The sequence below is a fragment of the Sinocyclocheilus anshuiensis genome, unplaced genomic scaffold, assembly GCF_001515605.1.
Source record: "Sinocyclocheilus anshuiensis isolate Anshui unplaced genomic scaffold, SAMN03320099.WGS_v1.1 scaffold477, whole genome shotgun sequence".
In the NCBI taxonomy this organism is placed as follows: domain Eukaryota; kingdom Metazoa; phylum Chordata; class Actinopteri; order Cypriniformes; family Cyprinidae; genus Sinocyclocheilus; species Sinocyclocheilus anshuiensis.
In genome coordinates, this window is record NW_015536549.1 from 3,029,657 (window position 1) to 3,043,600 (window position 13,944).

The 13,944-nt window shown below is 39.6% G+C and overlaps 2 protein-coding genes across 4 annotated transcripts in view; one reads left to right on the forward strand and one right to left on the reverse strand.

The window, feature by feature from the left end:
• LOC107699878 (zinc finger protein GLIS1-like) overlaps positions 1-7,660 on the forward strand; it is a 75,975-nt gene extending 68,315 nt beyond the window's left edge. For all 3 annotated transcript variants that reach the window (XM_016501301.1, XM_016501316.1, XM_016501308.1), the window contains 3 exons: positions 4,068-4,228; positions 5,593-5,751; positions 6,883-7,660. In XM_016501301.1, coding sequence (XP_016356787.1) covers positions 4,068-4,228; positions 5,593-5,751; positions 6,883-7,016 — 454 coding nt within the window. In that variant the 3' untranslated portion in view covers positions 7,017-7,660. The remainder of the gene's footprint in view (positions 1-4,067; positions 4,229-5,592; positions 5,752-6,882) is intronic.
• A 3,615-nt stretch (positions 7,661-11,275) lies between these two features.
• The window catches only part of LOC107700454 (40S ribosomal protein S8-like), a 4,137-nt gene continuing 1,468 nt past the window's right edge, over positions 11,276-13,944 (reverse strand). Inside the window, exons 4-6 of the mRNA XM_016502107.1 lie at positions 12,734-12,909; positions 11,974-12,103; positions 11,276-11,556 (exon numbers count right to left, since the gene is read on the reverse strand). Coding sequence (XP_016357593.1) covers positions 11,447-11,556; positions 11,974-12,103; positions 12,734-12,909 — 416 coding nt within the window. The 3' untranslated portion in view covers positions 11,276-11,446. The remainder of the gene's footprint in view (positions 11,557-11,973; positions 12,104-12,733; positions 12,910-13,944) is intronic.

Consider the following 13,944-nt stretch of genomic DNA (forward strand, 5'->3'; position numbering starts at 1 on the left):
AAATAAATAAATATATATATATATATATATATATATATATATATAAAAATGCCCCTGTATGTGTTTTTGTCTCATTTATATAATATGATAAGTGATATCGCACGAGTGCTGTTTATACCCGAATAGCACGAGTGCAAATGTGATTTTAACAGTTCAGTAAATAAGAAGTTAATATTGTGTTATATTTTAGATACAATATTGTCTGTTTTTGTAACACACAGCAGTGGTTAGTTTCTGAATGAATCCGCGTTTTAAACAAATCAGGTGATCCCCGATGCATTCATAAAGAGACCCATTTACTTCATTCCTGAATGAATCCGCATTTTGAACGAATCAAATGAATGAATGACTCAATGACTTACTCATAAAGACATTTACCGCCACCTACTGGCAGTTGTAGTTTCTTATTTAGAATAGCATTTCATAAAAAATAAAATAAATGAATAAATAAAGTGATAGTTCACCCAAAAAGAGAAATTCTGTGATAATTTATTCCCTCATGTCGTTTCAAACCTGTATAACTTACTTTCTTTTATGGAACATAAAGAAAATAATGAAGAATGTTGGTAACTAGAAGAAAAAGAAGACTGTTGGTAACCAAGCTGATTTGGTTATGACTTTATATTAACAAAAAATACTGAGATTTTCTCAAATGATCTTTGTTTATGTTTCATAGTTTGTTAGGCCATTGTAGCCTAAACGTTTATGGGTAATAGTTTTTTTGTTGTATATTTCTTTCTAAAGCTACTTTTTGTAATATCTACTTGATATTTTCTCATGAAAAAAATTATTAATATATAATATTATATATACAGCATTTATTTGAAACAGAAATGCAAAAGTCTTCCAGCATCAATTGTACTTTTCTTTACTTATTTAGATCCAGGGTGGCACTGTGAGTTACTTGAGCAAGCCAAATGCTTTTTTTATCACTTTTGAATATTAGATGAACGTGAACTTTTGGACGATCAGTTGGTCAGCAGGCATATACTGTAAAGCTCTTATGACGTGAAAGATAGGCTGTATAGTCACAAAAAGAGCCTGTGAATGTGAAAGCAGATGATCAGTGAAGGTAAATACCGAAGGGAGAGATTAATCTTGTATATGAAAGATTCCCCTCATTCCTGGAGCCTTAGCAAGCTGCAGCTGGCAGTGATTATAGCATGATTCACTTTAGCTGCACATAGAGGCTGCTTGTAAAAATATAAACAGTATAACTGTTTCCTGAGCTTGTGCTGACAGCAGCTCCCAGGGGAAACGCTGCCGCAGTGCTCTCCGCAGAAACACATGGCCACACGTCAGATCACAGCCAGCGACTAGATCCGAACAGCTTTCCTGCATACGAACACAAGCTAGCCCGCTAACTCTAATTCCTTAACGTATATATGCTGCATGCCTTGTGAAATATGTTGTGGACATGGCTGTCTGAGAAAAGCCCCATGACTCATGGGGTTACATCCGAGAACAGTTTTAAAAAATTGGATATTTTTTATGCAGTTGTGATGAAACTGAGTCCTTGGAATGTGAATTTGGCTAACAGTGAAAAACGACATAATGGCCTAACAGATGTAACAGCCAAGGAAGTCCTTATCAGATTCTGGGCAAATGAACGATGGGAAATATCACTCCCACATGAGGCCTGAAACATAAATAAAAAAGAATTATCAGCTCATTGGAGTCCAAATTTTACATTAGCCCTTCGCTAGGTCTTAACTCTGTGGATGATAGTGCAAAAGGCAATTTAAATGCCATTTATAATGTGTCTCTGTTTAAATGTACATGCTCTAAAGGTGCAGTCAGTAATTTTCCTTTGTTTAAAGTGTTATTTGTTAATAGTGTTTTTATAGCAAAAATGTTTAAAATCACTCACATGAGATCATATCACTGGCCTAATAAACACTGATTTATTTATTTTGTTATTTTTTAGTTTGTGCGGGACATATCGAAAGGCCTGTGCCTTTCCTTTAAAATAGCAGTATTATTTAGTTAAGATCAAAGTAATGAACAAACATTTGTTGCTTGCTGGTGGGTTGCACATGATATGATCATTCTAGAGCGTTTGATTGGACAAAAATTGGTGTAGTGCAGGATGAGTCATCAATGTTTTTGGTTAATTTTTCCAGACAAGAAAGACTGTAAATATTAATATGTACAATACCGTTCAAAAGTTTGGGGTCGGTAAGATTTTTTATGTTTTTAAAATAAGTTTCTTATGTTCACAAAGGCTGCATTTATTTGATAAAAAATACAGTATAAAAACAGTAATATTGTGAAATATTATTACAGTTTAAAATACTGTTTTCTATTTGAATATATTTTAAAATGCAGTTTATTCCTGTGATGGTAAAGTTTAATTTTCAGCAGCCATTACTTCAGTCTTCAGTGTCACATAATCCTTCAGAAATCATTCTAATATGCTGATTTGCTGCTCAAGAAACATTTCTTATTATTACCAATGTTGACAACAGTTGTGTTGCTTCATATTTTTTGTGGAAACTATGATACATTACATTCAGATTTCTTTGATGAATCGAAAATTCTAAAGAACAGCATTTATATAAAATGTCTTTACTGTCACTTTTGCTAAATTTACTGTGCAATTACAGAAAAAATATTAATTTGTTAAAAAAAATCTTGCTGACTGCAAACTTTTGAACCACAGTGTTTATCTTCTAAAAGTGAATTTTATCAGTATTTGGGAGTAGACTAGCATATACAGTGAATGGGTTTTAGCTTTAAGGGCCATGGAAAAAGCCACAAAACTCTAATATTTATTCTGTGAGGACTTTAATATTTAGGTAAGAAAAGTGAACATATTTATAAATACTGATCTCATATGTGACCCTGGACCACAAAACCAGTCTTAAATCGCTTTGGTATATTTTTAGCAATAGCCAAAAAAAATTATATGGGTCAAAATGATCTATTTTTCTTTTATGCCAAAAATCATTAGGATATTAAGTAAAGATCATGTTCCATGAAGATATTTTGTAAATTTCCTACCGTAAATATTTCAAAACTTAATTTTTGATTAGTAATATGCATTGCTAAGAACTTAATTTGGACAACTTTAAAGGCGATTTTCTCAATATTTGGATTTTTTTGCACCCTCAGATTCCAAATTTTCAAATAGTTGTATCTCGGCCAAATATTGTCATATCCTGACAAACCATACATCAGTGGAAAGCTTATTTATTCAGATGATGTATACATCTCAATTTCCAAAAATTGACCCTTATGACTGGTTTTGTGGTCCAGGGTCACATATATCATTAGGGAGAACAAACAGGCAGTAAAGTGCATTAATTTAATTTCCTCTGACCCTGCATATCTTACATTATAGCTGTATATGTCCTCACAATATCTCTCCATAACTACATCATGATGAGCATCTGTTTGTCATACTTTTGTTTAAACAGGCGATTCTTTGAGTTTGTTTTTGTTCTCTGTTCATTTCTGAAATTCAGAATATGATTCTTTGATGTGTGCACTAAAGGCAGAGAGCCTTGACTTAGGGGGCAGGAACGACTTCACAGGGCCGTTGGGCTGGCACTCCACGTTTCGCTGGAACTTGGTTTTGCATATTTGAAGACTTGCTTGTGACAGCTGCATCTAATGGCACTAACAAAGCCTTTATTTGTTCCACTGTGTGCAAGCATGAGCAAGCTATCATAACTTCCCCAAAGCCATCACAGTGTACAGTAAGTCAGGGACATGTTATGTATAAGTGGCATCTGGAGTAAAGAACAGGCTTGTACTCAATCAAAACCAGACTCATGACTTTCCATTATAACAAGAATTGGAAAAGGATAAAGCATGTTAGAATAAATAAAAAAATAAATAATGTTTTACTTTAGGCTATGTGACTCTTTTTCTGAGGTAATCCTCTCATATCTTTTTCAGGGTTAAAGGTAGGATGGGGTGAGGCTATAAAGTTGCTATAAAGTAATATTCACAGGACTATAAATTATATACTCTTATGTGAAATTTTATAGTTTTTTTTTTTTTTGGTCTGTTTATCTTCAACCATTAATCTTAATAGTTAATGCTCACTTTCTCTCTTCCAGGTTGTCTGGAGCTTTGCTGTCTACAGGGATCAATCTGCTGAAGGCCGCTACATCTCCTCCACCAACACTAGAGAAGCAACAGAACTCCTCTTCCAGCCAGCAACACCTCCACACTCACCATAAACCCTACACCACCTTCCACAACCTGCCTTCAAGTGAGGGTACGAGAACTTCTGTGTTTGTTTGCTTTGATTTTATTGGGTGGTAGTCTTCACACACATTAAAAGTTCAGCACTTCCTTTAGGATGATTTAAAACTGCACTGTAAATATATATATATATATATATATATATATATATATATATATATAGTATATACAATTTTATATATATATATATATATATATATATACTGTATATACAGTGTTGGGAAGGTTACTTTAGAAATGTAATAAGTTACAGATTACAAGTTACCATATTTAAAGTGTAATAGTAGTGTAACTTTTTCAGTTACTTTATTAATGTAACTGATTACTTTTGATTACTTTTCTAAATAATCTTTGCATAACTACAGGAAACATTGCATCTAACAATGGTTTGAAAAAAAATAGTTAATTAAAAAAAAATTATAAATAAAAGCATATACATCAACTCAAATACGGTTATCTAAAAAGCATGTGTCCTATTGCGTACTAAACTCCTGAAACATTGGTGTCTTTTTGAAACATTGGTGTCTCTTTGTATATGATATGATGATAGTTTTCGCGGCGGCCTAGAGTGAGCAGAGGCCGGGGGCTAGAGTGAGGAACGGCCGGAGGGCTAGAGTGAGCAGAGGATGGGGGCTAGAGTGAGCAGATGCGGTGGGCTTGAGAACGGCGCGGCCGGCGGATTCGACGAAGGAGCATCCGGAGGGCCTGCCGCAACCACATGTGACGACCCCGGGCTGGACTCCTCCACGGTGAAAGCCGATCCGGTGATCCACAGCGCAAAGTTGTTGTATTTCCTCAGCAACCAGCACGGAGCCGTTTTAGGTAGGCGTGGCTGACTCTTAACTTTTATAAAGAATATCTCTTTGGATTTGAGACTTTAGTCTTTGCAACTTTACAGATCTTCTTTATGCACCAAGAGCTTGTAACACTCCAAAGAGAAAGGAAAAATTGAAATCGCATCATATGACCCCTTTAATGTCAGCACCTGGGTGTTTCATGTCAGAAAGAGTCAGATAGTATGAGAACTAGTGTGTGTTTTAAAATCCCCCAGTCCAAAACAGCTAAGCTGTCTGTCAAAAGAACTGCTGTGAAGGCAAAATGCTCAACTTCCTTGTCAGGACACAGATGTACATGTGTGTACCACCTCAAATCTAAGACCCCCATCTGAGAGAGACTGCTTGTTGAACACTTCTGGAAGCAAACTCTGAGAAACAAGGGAATAGTTCAAAAATAGAAATACAAACAGGAATACAGGATTTCTGTGGTTCTTTCCATTGCTAAAGAGCTATTTTAAGTTTTGAACATATAGAAAAAAGGCCACATTTAAATGACATTTCAATTCTGATGTTTTTACTTTGTTTGGGTATGTGTGCACAGATTACCGTGGCAACTTTCAGAGCTGCTTCCATTTTGGCGACGGCTACAAAATGGACCAGTCCATCAGTGGTGGCCATCAACCTGCAGAGTCCCACAGCTTCAACACAAACCCACACAACGGCTTCCACATGAGCTGTTCCACCAGCACCACTTCCACAGGTACACAAATGCCCTCTTAAACTGCAGTCATATTAGTGAGATTTTGGTGAACTTGTGCAGAGCCGATCCTCCCTATGCGCAAAATACGCAAGCTGCCTAGGGCCCCCGAAACACCAGGGGGCCCCCTTGCTCTCAAAGATTTAATTTCGTTTTTGAATTTGGCCGGCAGTTATGAAAACATGAATGATCATTTCTTTTAATGTGGTGCGCTGTCGCCCTTTCTACGTAAAAATCAGTCAAATCATGTAATGTGAATGTCGTACAGTCTTGCTCGAGACTTAAAAAACGAGTTGAAAGCGTACCGAGCTGTGGAAGAGACACTGTTTCTCAAGTATTAGTGCTCTGTATTTATCCTGTATGTGAACACACACCCGGAGCAGTGGGCAGCCATTTTACACTGCGGCGCCCGGGGAGCAGTTGGGGGTTCGGTGCCTTGCTCAAGGGCACCTCAGTCGTGGTATTGAAGGTTGAGGAGAGCGCTGTACATTCACTCCCCCCACCTACAATCCCTGTCGGTACAAGACTCAAACCCGCAACCTTTGGGTTACGAGTCCGACTCTCTAACCATTAGGCCACGACTTCCCCCTAGTGTATTGGCACTAAAAAAAAATCACTGAAATAATGTCTACAGTGTCTATTATGTTTTAAAACTAAAATAAAATAATGAATCAGCGGCAGAACAAATAATTAAGCTGACTTCACAAAGCTTTGTTTCAACTTTTGCCCTGATGGGAAATTGTGAGATTTAAAACTCGCAGAACAACGGTAAATGTGACTACACCTTTACCTACACAAATCCATTTATTATGAATTAATCTCACACTAAAATTAAGTACAACTGATATTGTCAGTTGTCATTTTGGGGCGCTGTAGCTTTAGGATAGGACAACATCACCAGTAATAAGCAACATGGTTAGAAACAGGTCAACTGATCTGGCTGGTAGTCGTCTTGTCAATTTTTTCTTTCCCATATTACCGATCAGTTTGTCTCCAGTTTCACTGCCCTAGTGTAAGTGTATTTCAAATCTGCAAAAATTGGGTAGTACCCTCAAAGAGACAACTACCTTATCTACCCAACAAGGGGGTACATTAGTAGCATAATTATATGATCCTTTTTTCCATAATGCAAAGGTTTCAGCTTGGTGTCGGACATCATAGGATCAGGTTGCCAGTTCTCACCGGGCACAGAGGAGAGTGTTTTCTTTCAGGTGGGTGGCTTCGATCGCAGCTTGAGCCAAATGTCATCAGTGTACACGGAGACATAGGACCAGCTTACCTTGTCGGCCATCAACACAATTGTCTTCTTTCAGACCAAACACTTTTTTAAATTATTTTCTTTCGTCTATGCAGTTTCAACCTGTCAAGAGTTTACAGTTTTTCTCAAAATTCACTTTTTTTTTTATTTCCCTAAAATGCATGGTTGGATCACTTCATTGGACTGAAATATCTGCTTCCTTTACTAGCCGAAAAGCTGCTATTCCATGACAACGAAGGTTAAATAATGAGGGGTTTGTGTTGTGGAGTGTTTATTTGTGGGATGTTATGAAATTGCGTTTTTTTCACAGTATTTTGAACGATATGTTCAAAGTCTCATGAGATACTCCCTTGTCGTCATCACGGCATCACTAGTCTTAATAAATCCAGCTGGTCAGCACAGATCCAATTGTGACTTTGGAACGGTTTGATAGAAACTTCAGAACCACCACAACTCATCAGTGATTAGTGCCACATTTCCCTCTCAGAGCTCTTTTTCTGATTTGTTGGCTGTTGTGTTGGATACAATTATTTAGTGTTGCTGTGTTTTGTCAGTGAATGTTTGCAAATGTTTGTATTGCTTTGTCATTTGGTTGTCATCATCCCAGATAAACAGAGTTCTTTATTTTGTAATGGTTGATGGCTTTAATATCTACCACACTTTCAACGTATGTATAAAATGTACAGTTTGTTTAATTTGAATAATTATGTCAATCTCTGAATCTCTGAAAATAAATGAGTCTTGAATATTGCAGTCTAATGCTCATCATTGTGCATTTTAGATGTGGTAATTATGTTGACTGTTTAACTAAATAAATATGGTTACTCAGACTCAAATATCATTAAATTCTGTTTAAACACTATGAAATATACTGGGGAATCAAATTGCAAGACATTTTGCAAATGATTTGCATGTGTTCACTTTACTTTTTTAAAGTTTATTCGAACTAATCTCAGCCATATAATTTACTGAGCAGGAACGCTCCGGTTACTAATGTAACCTTGGTTCCCTGAGACAAGGGAACAAGCATTGCGTCGCTGACGCTTATGGGGAAACTCCTGTTTACTCTGATTCTGAAGCCTGACTTGTTCACTTTCGTGTAACTGCACAAATCAATGGCACTTCAACCCACCAAAAGGGGAGGAGCGCGATTTCATCAGAATCTTTTGACTGAAGTGACAGTCATCGATTCGCGTGAAGCCTTATAGCGCAGCAGTGTATGCAACACTCGCTCCCTTATCTCAGGGAACGCATCCAATAGTGCCATGCTATAAGCAAGTGCAGAATGAAGACGCTCTGTGAGCCCAGCCCCAGAGCACCTGTACTGAGGGCTCCTGTAAGCATGAGCCAATAATTAGACCCAAGGCGCTTAGGCTGAGGACTGCATAACATAACCCTCTCCACTTACTCCACTTAAAAAGGGGACCCGTACTGAGGGCTCCTGTAAGCATGAGCCAAAAATAAGACCCAAGCTGCTTAGGCTGAGGACTACATAACATAACCCTCTCCACTTACAAAGGGGATTAGGTAGAATTAAGTGGACAAGATCCGTGCCTGCAATGCAGGGACGTTCAAGTAATAAGATCTAGTGAAGGTAGACGGCGATGACCAGTCGGCGGCCACACAAATATCACCAATAGAAATCCCGCTGGACCAAGGCCAGGAGGAGGCCATTCCTCTGGTGGAGTGGGCCCTCACACCTATAGGACACTGCAAGCCCGCTGAGGCGTAAGCCATGGCTATAGCATCGACTATCCAGTGAGATACTTCGTAACCGGCAGCCCTTTAAAACGGCCTCCAAAGCATACAAAGAGCTGCTCTGAGTGCCTAAACAGGCCAGAGCATTCAACATACACTTTAAGAGCCCGAGCTGGGCAGAGTGGATTAGGACCCTGCTCACCTTCTGAATTGGGGAGAGCTAGGTGGGTGATGACTTGTGCTCTGAATGGAATGGAAAGCACTTTTAGTACATAGCCCTGTCTTGGGACAGGAAGACAGGAAGCACTGACTGACAGTGCTTGCAGGTCACCCACTCGCTTACTACACTTGATGCTAAAGCCAGAAGGAGGGCACTCTTAAGCGACAGGGGCTGCAAGTCAGCCGACTGGAGCGGCTCAAAGGGAGGACCTCGTAGGGCCCTGAGAACTATAGATAAGTCCCAAGTGGGCACAGTATGAGGGCGAGGCAGATTCAATCTCCAATTCAAACACGTCACATGATGATGAGTCCTGGTTCCGTGCTGCACACTAGTCAGAAAAGACTCACCATTTAAGGTTGTAAAGACGTCTTGTAAACTGAGCTCTAGCCTCAAAATGGTATTAGTTACACTCAAGGGGAGCTGCAAAGGCTCCCGTCGAGGGGCCAAACATGAAGGCTCCACAGCTCTGGCTAGGGATGCCAAATCATGCCCTTCGCTTGCAATAGCCCTTCCTCAGTGGTATCGGCCTTCCTCAGGTCCTTCCTCAGTGGTATCAGCCAAGGGGCTGCTGATGGCAGCTGGATCAACTCGGGGAACTACATCTGATTCCTCCAGAGTGGGGCCACCAAGAGGACTGAGCATCTGACTTCCCTGGCCAGGGCATCTCACTGCTTCGAAAATAAATTGGGCAGTGTAAGTTGTCTTCTGAGGCAAAGAGGTCCACCTCTGCCCTGCCGAAGACAGACCAGATCATTTGAACTGTTTGGGGATGTAGCCTCAATTCTCCTGGAGCCACATTGTCCCTGGACAGCATGTCTGCCCCTTGGTTCAGTCTGCCCAGCACATGAACTGCTCTCAGTGAGAGGAGTTTGCCTTGTGCCCATAAAAGGAGGCATCGAGCCAACCTGTGAAGGGAGCGTGACCTGAGACTGCCTTGGTGATTGATAAAGTCTACCACAGTCATGTTGTCCTAACGGACCGGGATGTGGCAAGGAGTTTTTTTGGTCTGGAATACTTGGAGCACCACCATCGTGTGAAGAGCCAGCCTGGCCAGCCGCTGAATAAGCCCTGTTTGCAAGGGCTGAGGTAGTCCTGCAGGGCTTAGATGGGTGCGCAGCATGGGCTTTCAACCCCAGGGCCAATGGAGGGAGGGCATAGATGCTCAGCGACCACCTCTTCCAGAGGGGAGAGCTTGCTATAACCTTGTTCTTCAACACCGTTAACAGTGGTGAGAGCAGTAGAAGTAGACGGATTAACATGGGCAGAGTAGGGGGAGCACCATGTCCTGGTGAGTTCCTCGTAAACTGCGGGCAGGAACAGGGCGGGCCGTTGGCGGGAGGAATGTTGACGGCATCCCTTCAGGTACCACTCATCAAGGAGGCCAGGGTGGGTGCCGGTGTTTGAGCCCCGCTGCTTCGCTGTTTCTTCCTCCTAAGGGAGAGAGGAAATGGGAGCGCAGAGCAGGGAGGATAGCTTTCATTAAAGAAGGGGATCCGCGAGCGGAGAAGGGCGAGACTCATGCTCTCTCAGTGAGAGCATTCTGTCTGCGTGGGCGCTGCCCAGACAAGGTTCCCTGCACGAGCCACACTCACGGCGCAACATTTGAAACGTCGCTGGAAATTTGCTCTAAAATGCGGGGAAGGTACACGAACGTGAACAAATCAGGCTTCAGTATCAGAGTAAACAGGAGTTTCCCCATAAGCATCTGTGATGCAACAGGAGAGACTGTTCGAAAGGGAACTTCAATTTAATACACTTTTGTAGACCATTGTTAGGGGGAGTCTGCCACCTTTTGGAGAGGATGAGGATCATTCATCTCAGAAAATCTGTCATAACATATACTTAAAGGGATGGTTCACCCAAAAATGAAGAACTCTCATTTTAAGGTGAAGTTTCAAATAATTAAATATCACAAACGAGAACAAAAAATACAATAATCTAAAAGTAGATTTTATTGTTTCATGTAATCAGAGCTCTACACTCAGAAGCACTTATTTAAGACTTACATTTTTATGCAAGTTTTAGTTTTATACAATCAGGCATGGGGAAAAATGTCATATTTCACACAATTATTTTTTTAAACATGGAATCTGAAAGATTCACATTCAAAACTCAATCATTTATTGTCATCGTGTATGTACAAGATTAATTTTTTTATGGTTAAATTTGGACTCTCAAAAGGTGAGCTAAAGTGACAGTGACCGAAATAAATAGAACAAAGAAAAAAAAAACAATAAATAGTAACATGAAGGTGCAGTTAATGCGGGATACAGAAGTGATCATACTTAGGTGAGTGGAAGTGCATTACATTTTATATTGTGCAAAATGCAATATTTCAGGGAAAAAGAAACAAAGAAATTAGTTACTTCCTAATCACCTAAAAACTAATTTTGTAAGCCGTTAGGAAGTAACTAGATGTCAGAAATCATTCACGCTGGTAACCCAAATAATTTTTCACATTCATACAATCATTTTCACCCGTAAATGCTCACACTGTGGAGCTCTGGTTATATTGCTTGAGGCTATTTGCCTTTCTTGGCTCTGATCTTCCGGAGGTAGAACTCCAGCGCTTTCCCTTCTAAGATGTATCCGTCAGGTCTGCCACACTGGCCGGGCCTGGACGCAATACAGGCTGAGACAGTAGAACAGTAAAAAACATACTTGGACAGAAGCACTGTGACTCTTTGACTAATTAAACAAAGGTTTGTCTTTGATACCAGTCTAACTGGTTTTGTACAATGCGGAAAAAAAACAGAAATGAGTGTAAGAGACTACAGTTTGGTCTTGTTTTTGTTGTAATGGGTCATGCCTCAAATGATAATAAAAATGAGATCATCCTGTGATATTACTAAATCAGTTAGCAAGGATTAGGACACATACTGTAATGTTTATTTGCTTTGGACCATGGATTGAATGGACTAATGGGAATGTGTCACCTCTAGCTAATGCTGTTGACATTAAACAAAAAAAAAAAACAACCTCTTGCTCTCATTGATCAGTTTAGGAAAATGGAGATGATTGTGAATGGCTCAAAGTGTGGAAAACTCACAGAGAAGCTTGCCCTGCAGGAACTGCTCCTCCAGCAAACTGCTAATCTTGCTCTTCTTCCTGCGTCCATCAATCTTTTTCTGAACCTTCTTTGACCGTTTCTTGTTCAAGATCTCCTCCTCTTCTGGAGTCTGAGGAATGAAGTAGCATATGTAAATTTACAAAGGCAACTCATCGAAATACTGAGTAATCTCCCATTACATTTTATGCACTTAGAAGCTTAAAGAAGGTTTAGATTCTGGTGTTGTACATACTGTTGTATAGATTGTTGGAACTAGGTCCTGGTCTTTAATTGTATATCTGAACTGAATATTAGAGTTTAATTAGAAAACAACATTGGTTTATTCTTGCTTAAGATGTCACATTAACCCATAGTGCATCTAATGTTGACAATTTGAAGTCGAAGTCTGCATTTGCATTGCCATAAATTAAATCGCTGCAGGTCTGTTAAGATACTATTAGGAATCTGCATTATTTTGATTGCATAAAGTTAAACTCTGCTCAACTGTGTTGCATTGCCAGTGTCTCTGTCGCTTATGTCAATATAAATCACCAAATGCCATTACATACTCCTCAGAATGCTTGCATTGTAGCAGCCATGTAAAGATGACACATTGGAGCTTGTGGTTTTGGAAAAGCTTGTCATTTTGTGTGCAATGTGCATGCAAGGGTCCATGAACGGTCTGAGGCTGAGACGGCTCAATTTCTAATAATAGACATGCTCATCTATTTATAGTGTGAGCTGGGAAATAAAAGCCTACCAGCTTTGCCCCTTTCTTGCGGCCCAGTGGAATGGCGTAGTGGGCTTCATACCACTGCCTGAACGGTGTGCTGTCCACCAGAACAATGCAGTTCTTCACCAGGGTCTTGGTTCTCACAAGCTCATTGTTGGAGGCATTGTACACAACATCAATGATCCTGGTTTTGCGAGTGCAACCTGTGAGTTAGAGTGAAAAATTACATGTACTTTTAATTATTGCCAAAAAAACGAGAGGAAAAAAAACCAGAGAACTTGCAGAGTAGGATTTCACCAATGCCATGTTTAGATTTGCTCACAGAGAAGAAATAATTCACATGGCATGATGTATGCCATGCGTAAAAACTGAAATATGTCCATGCAACCCACGAGACAGACATTTAAGAACAGGTCAATTCAACAGTTTTCCCTGCTCAAGCAAATTGTTTTGTTTTACAGTGATGTGTTACATCAGAGACTTCACGCAAAATTTATGAGAAAATTTCCAGGCACCACTTCCATGATCTCAGTCTAAAGGCATTTCATGGTTTTAATACTTCTAAATGCACTGACACACAGACTCAGTGTCCTGACAACCAATAAAAATATTAGTTGGCAAGACATCTGGAAGCTAGAGGGGGTGAAAATGCACCAAAACTCACCGATTTGTAAGTTTGCAACATAAGAATTTTGACTGACTGCTTGGACACTCCTTCAGTAGACCACAATGATTAGCATTTTAATGGACGTCTGCACGTTTAAAAAGTCAATAATAAAGAAATTCAATAGAGCTGGTCAGTTCGTAGTCCTAAACCCTACAAACAAAATTCATCTTACAAACGAGATGAATATAAAAATTACCAAATAAAGAAAATGTTAACTACATGAATTAATAAGGTAACAAATGAAGGGCTTACAAGGTTTTATGTAATGAATCGCAATAATTTAGTATGCAAATGTCGCAATGACTCGCTAGCATAAGATTGTATAAGTGTTAGGTCAATGAGAAATGTAATAAATTGCTTTTGGAGCTGGAATAAGAGGAGGAGGAGCAGAAGAAGAAGCGAAAGAAAGAAAGCGAAAAAGAAAAAAGTGTTATTATGAGCAGATCTGTGCACTTAGCCTACACTCTGAGCCAGGCACGTGCACAGATAGGTCTCAACCTGTGCAGAGCACATGCCCTTTTTGCCCTTACACTCCGAAGTGCCCTTTTTTTTGGTGATGGTGTTTTTTTTT